Raw genomic sequence first — 5,909 nt, 5'->3', positions numbered from 1 at the left:
GTGAGAACTATCAAAGTTAAACCCAGCGTGAATAATGTTGTGCTGAATTCACTTATTTTGAGAGGCTGTACGGGCACGATCAATGGGGAAATGAAGTCTTTTCTGTGGCCAAAATGCCTGTGTGTAATTTTCTGCCAAACCATACAGCACAGCACGGAAGTTTATAAAGAGCCTCTCAAAAGTGTGGTTCTGTGGCACGCAACCCCAGAGAGAAAACAAACAGTTGACATAATGTAAAAGCCCTTAATTCGGTCAGGTAGGCTCATTTTGGACCTCACTTTTGTTTGCATTGCAAAAACATCCTAATGTGAATGTTGATCATTCATATTCAATACAGTGTGTCCTGCAAACACAGACTATAAGAAAAGAAAAGAGTAACTTAAGAGTAATTTATGTAAAGCCAAACGCTTTTCCTACACTATTTTGACCCTCTTCGCTCTACGTTGCTTGACCGTATCTTAGCAACTGCAGTTCGTTTCTGTTTACTTAGTAACTGAAGGGAACGCCGACAAGTTAACAAGATAACAAGACAACGTATTTGAAAAGGAAAACTTTTATAAACATCATACAGACTTGTTTAGTCAGTTTGTTGGTGAGTAATAAACCGTCTTTTAAATCGACTCTTTCATGAGGGTCACAAATATTTTGCGTCTTTAAATTTAAATAATAATAACCCGTTAGATATGTTTGAAATCCCACATATCAGTCCTCGCGCTTTAATGCATTCGTTGATATAGTTTTATCCTTCTCGTGTTGTATTAATAGTGTTAGCTATATTGCTTTAACTCTGCTTTAATGTTAGGTTAGACTCCGTCCGTCATGGGGGTGACGCTTTCTAGGGCAATTCAGTGGAGTTCTGATGGAGATCAGCTAGAGAACAGCCCTCTGAATAATGACATACTGACTGAAATCCTGCTCTTCACGGAGGACTTCGCAGACAGACACCCACAGGAGGCCAGGATTCCATTCAGCGAGCCTTTACAATGGAAAACATCTCTAGAAACAGCTGATTTCACATCAGATATATATGACACCAGGTAATACCAACAACTGCTAAACGTGCAATTGACTAGCATGACATTTGCTTTAGAGAAATTAGGAAGATTGCATCTAATTTAATTTTCGTGTGTAGATAACTACTGCAGGTTTTCAGATAATTTCTGATTTTTCAACCCACCCTTTGCTGTTTCTCTTTTTCAGAGAAGAATCTGCTGTGTCCCTGGAATGTGATGATAAGGGACGTCCCCTTCTCCAGCTGAGTCCACCTGCCATCACAGTGCACTCATTTTACCACCTCTCTAACCTTTTGCAACTAAGCAAAGATAAAAAGATTAAAGAGGTCTGGGCCTGTTTGGAAGGTGAGCTGCATGCAGCTTTACTTTAAGGGCTACTTTGTCTGAAATTACGTATTCTGTTATTCCTTATTCCTTGTAGCCATTGTTATGTACATAAAAGTAAATATATTGACACTTTTGCAGCCTTCATCAATCCAGGCCCTTCATTCATTTATGATGAAATATGTGGGATCCCAAAATCTGAGAACACATTGAGAATCTGGAATTATTTAAACCTGGAACTAAAAACATAAAATCTGTAGTATTTAAAATTTTGCACTATTTATAGGACCCCAAACAAAATATAATTAAACAGTCGGTCAGATGTTCTTCCACTGATGCACAAGATGCTCTTTGGATCATTCCTAGATCAGGCTGGATAACATGATCATCAGGTTTACACAAACTCGTGGAGTTTTGTGCCTCTTGAATGCAACTGTCATTAAAGCAAGAAGAGGAATAAGCATACTAAAATCTGAAATATGTTATTTTTTTCAGTTCAGTTTTAATTGATGATATAACATGTAATAAAAAAAAGTCTGTATTAATTATACAAATGTGAAATAGAAGCATTTTCATTAGTGGTCTCTGGCTTTTAGACTGCAGTTTTTAGAGCAAATTTTTCATCTGAAGATTAATTTCAGACATGCTTCCTGCAGCTTTTGGCTAACATTTAAATGTGTACTCAGTACATTTTTGCTAACACTTAATGGGCTCTTATTTGTCCCAATAGTACCAGTGTTTGTGGACTTTATACTGACACCCATCGCCCTGGTTCCAAAAGTTTTGAAATGCAACCTGCAATGGGGCTGAGGGAAAAAACAAAGATGAGTTGATGAGTTTTTGTATGACAAACAGGTGTGAATAAAATTTGTTAATTGCCAACAGTTAACAGGGAGCCAATGAAGAAGATCTTTGAGCCCATCTCTCCCACAATACACGAAGGCAAGCTATTCAATATCCTGCATCAGCTGGACGAGAAGTTGTTAAGCATTGCTGTCAGACCGATCACGAGGTAAACTCTTTCTGTATGCATATATACACTGCCTTCAATCAAACCAGTCAGCCATGCTTTAATGCCTTGTCATATATTTAAAATACTGAAAAGATACTTCTTAATCTACAGCACTTGACAAGTAAATGTTTTCAATTTGAAGTTTGTGCATGCATTCATAGCTATATTACTGTTACTGGTTAATGAGCTGTATTTTTGTTCTGTGTGTGTTTTTGCCCAGAGAGGGCAGGCTAAGCCCAGCAGCTGTTAATACAGAGGTAGATCTGTTGAAGAAATTCTGTGGAACAGGAGAAAACCGGGTGCTGAAGTCTGTGCGCTACACATCAGGTTTGCATTATCCTCACTTTCCCCCCTCTCCATCACTTCTGCTCACTTTATCTCTTTCTGTCACTCACTCACTTCCAGACTTATTTTCACCCTCATTCTGATTAATCTTGTTTCTCTCTTACATATTTCTCTCTCACTCTCTCTTTTTGATGCTGGGAGTGAGTGATTGTAGTTTTCCGGCACTTGAAAAGTATCTTGACAAGCAAAACTTGAAAAGCAAAATTACATAAGATATTAAGTCTTATTTTCATATAAATGTATTAAAATTAAGTGAGCTTATGTTTAAAATGTTAAAAAAATATCTACCAAGGGGGTAATAAAAATAAACTTGTTTTCCTTTTGAAAAAGTTTGTTTTTTACACCATTTTTATTGTTCTAATCATACATTTAAAAAAAAGTTCTCAGAAAGCAAGACTTTTTTCTTATGTCGTTTTTCTATCCAATTAAAGATAAATTGCACCAGTATTTGTACTTTTGTCTATTTTATTAGTTCAATGTAGATGCATTTTTTTTGTGTCTGTTAATTACGAACACATTAGGCAGACCTACTCTAACAAAAATGAGATGAACGCCACTAATGTGGCTGTTAGTGATGATGTGCAGAGCTGTGACAGGAAGAGTGGTGCTGAGTTAAATGTGGCCACTGAACCATCACAGTTCCTGCAGGCCAACGAGAAATTGAATCAAGAGAGGTTGGTGTCAGATAACTCAAAAGATGGATCTGTAGAGACAACTGAGGTGACTGCCGGCCCCAGTGAAATGCTCACAGTCCCACTTTCAGAGTCGAACCTCATGCAGGTGCGCGGGGCCGACCTCCATGCTGATGTAAAACAAACAGTCTGGCATAAATGAAATCAAAACCAACTGATATCAGAGTTCAGCAAACAGTGTTTCTCAAGGCTTTAGAGGATTCAGGTTATGAATATGAAGACTTTAAGGCTGATGATACACGGGGCAACTTTTTGAGCAATTTTGCTGGGCAACTTTTTTTGAGCAATGTTGCTTGGGCACTTTCCCACTGAAAATGGGTAACAAATTTCTATCTGGATACTTTAGATCAGTCGTGGGTCCTGTGTCTCACCTGGTTGCCCGTTGAAGGCAACATTAACTAAAGTTGCCCGGCAACATTGCTCAAAAAGTTGCTCTGTGTATCATCAGCCTAAGAGTTTTCTAGGTGAAAATTATGGGAGGTCCTCAAACAAATAGGCAAAACAGACCTCCAGAGGTGGGATTGAACTATGTTCAGTTAAACAGATTCATTATTTTCTTGACAGTACCAGAAGACTGTATAAGCCTAAAGCTGCAAAATACAATTGAATTCAATTTCTGTGAAATTGCGTGACCAACTTCACACAATATGCGTGGGGAAATCTTTTTGCTCTCAAGCAAAATTCCGAAATTCCGAATTGTGCAGATTCCTATAGAAATTACTTGATTTCAACCAAACTACTAAATTCGGTAAATGTGACCACACATCCAGAAATGTCAATAGGAATCAGTGTAATTGGGAATTTTGTGTGAGGTTCAAAGAATTCCCAAAGCTGGTTTTTAACGGACTCGCCACGTTGACCAACAGAAAGCTGCTGGTTTTGTTTTGTTTTGCATTGCTACACTGTTGCCTGCGAATTTTTGCTAATGTAACCACACCTTTAAGATCGAAACATCTTTACATGGTAGTTATTCTATAAGAAACTCACAAAATTTTGTAGTTCTGGTCATTTTAGTGCTTATTGGCATGTCAATAAGTCAAAAACTTTTTTCTCTCTGCCTCACACGCACTCTTCAAGCCATCACCATTAGTGGCAATTCTGGATATCCTTTAAATATAACATGTCTGTATTCAAGTCTCCACAACATGGAAACCATTACATATGTCAGATTTCAGTTTACAAAGAGGTTCATCACTTCTTCCTTTCTCCCTGAGGAGAACAGGCTGATTTGCTGTGCCATAACAATCAACTCTTTTTTTTGGAAAGAGGAGTGCGGCCTGCAAATTTTGAATGATGGATGTGGCTTCTTTTGAAAAATGTGTCCCCGTATGCGAGTAAAATTTGGAAGCTTCTATGCAAATAAAGGGGGGTGGGGCGCCGTGAGGATGAGCAGGAGGGTTTGGAGCATGTGGAGTATCAGCGGGGGTTTTTGGCGAGGGTGATTTATCTTAGGGTTATGTCTGCAGCAGCTCAGTCCTGAAGAACAATCAGTCATCTTCACTGGCAGGGCTGCTGGGAGAGAGTGTCCAACTGCCCCTGTGGGAGCCGGCACTGTATGAACCTTCCAAAACAGTTTTATAGCAAATATTTACTGTTGAGAGGTGACAACGGTGCACTAATTTAACATTTGACACAATATACATGTAACAAAATATACAAATCATAAAGCATAAATCTTGCCTCCACAGATTACGTGTTCTCCAATGGTTGTCGTTCTCCACCGTGGAGGCAGATGGATGGAGAGATCTGCTCCCTTATAATTGAGACCTGTGACACAGAACCCACGCTGTTCATCACTTGCAGCACAAGTGGAGTTTTCCTCAATGAGGTGAGAAAACTGTCAAGATGTTAAAGGATTAGTTCACTTCCAGAATAAAAATTTCCTGATAATTTTCTCAACCCATGTCATCCAAGATCTTCATGTCTGTCTTTCTTTGGTTGAAAAGAAATTAAGGTTTTTGAGGAAAACATTCCAGGATTTTTCTCCATATAGTGGACTTCAATGGGGATCAACGGGTTGAAGGTCCAAACTGCAGTTTCAATGCAGCTTCAAAGGGCTCTACACGATCCCAGCCGAGGAATAAGTGACTTGTCTAGCGAAACTATCTGTAATTTCCCCCCCCCCCAAAAAATGTATATACTTTTAACCACAAATGCTCATCTTGCACTAGCTCTGCGATGCGTATCTACGGCTTCACGCATTATGCTATCACATTGGAAAGGTCACGTGCGGTTAGCGCTTTGTCTGTGTACTCCGGTTCAAAAAGGTAGGGTACGGTGAAAAAATCTAATTTTCTCCTCCAACTTCAAAATTGGCCGCCATCGTTGTTTTACCTTTTTTTTTAAAGGGCGTTTGACTTTCTTTGCATGTTCGCTTTGTAAACAATGGGTCGAGCTAGTGCAAGACGAGCATTTGTGGTTAAAAAGTTATATAAATTTTAATTTTTTTTTAGAAAATGACCGATCGTTTCGCTAGACAAGACACTTATTCCTCGTCTGGGATCGTGTAGAACACTTTGAAGC

At 38.9% G+C, this 5,909-nt stretch overlaps 1 protein-coding gene across 1 annotated transcript in view; it reads left to right on the top strand.

Moving 5' to 3' along the window:
• The first annotated feature begins 505 nt into the window (after positions 1 to 505).
• Positions 506 to 5,909, top strand: part of odad2 (outer dynein arm docking complex subunit 2) — a 61,418-nt gene continuing 56,014 nt past the window's right edge. The window contains exons 1-6 of the mRNA XM_016550939.1: positions 506 to 592; positions 803 to 1,037; positions 1,201 to 1,358; positions 2,223 to 2,349; positions 2,570 to 2,676; positions 5,075 to 5,214. Of these exons, the coding sequence (XP_016406425.1) occupies positions 820 to 1,037; positions 1,201 to 1,358; positions 2,223 to 2,349; positions 2,570 to 2,676; positions 5,075 to 5,214 (750 nt within the window). The 5' untranslated portion in view covers positions 506 to 592; positions 803 to 819. The remainder of the gene's footprint in view (positions 593 to 802; positions 1,038 to 1,200; positions 1,359 to 2,222; positions 2,350 to 2,569; positions 2,677 to 5,074; positions 5,215 to 5,909) is intronic.

This window comes from Sinocyclocheilus rhinocerous, unplaced genomic scaffold (assembly GCF_001515625.1).
Source record: "Sinocyclocheilus rhinocerous isolate Xijiao unplaced genomic scaffold, SAMN03320098_v1.1 scaffold735, whole genome shotgun sequence".
NCBI lineage: Eukaryota > Metazoa > Chordata > Actinopteri > Cypriniformes > Cyprinidae > Sinocyclocheilus > Sinocyclocheilus rhinocerous.
The sequence above is the reverse complement of the archived record's forward strand: the minus strand, read 5'-3'. Positions and strand labels throughout refer to the sequence as shown.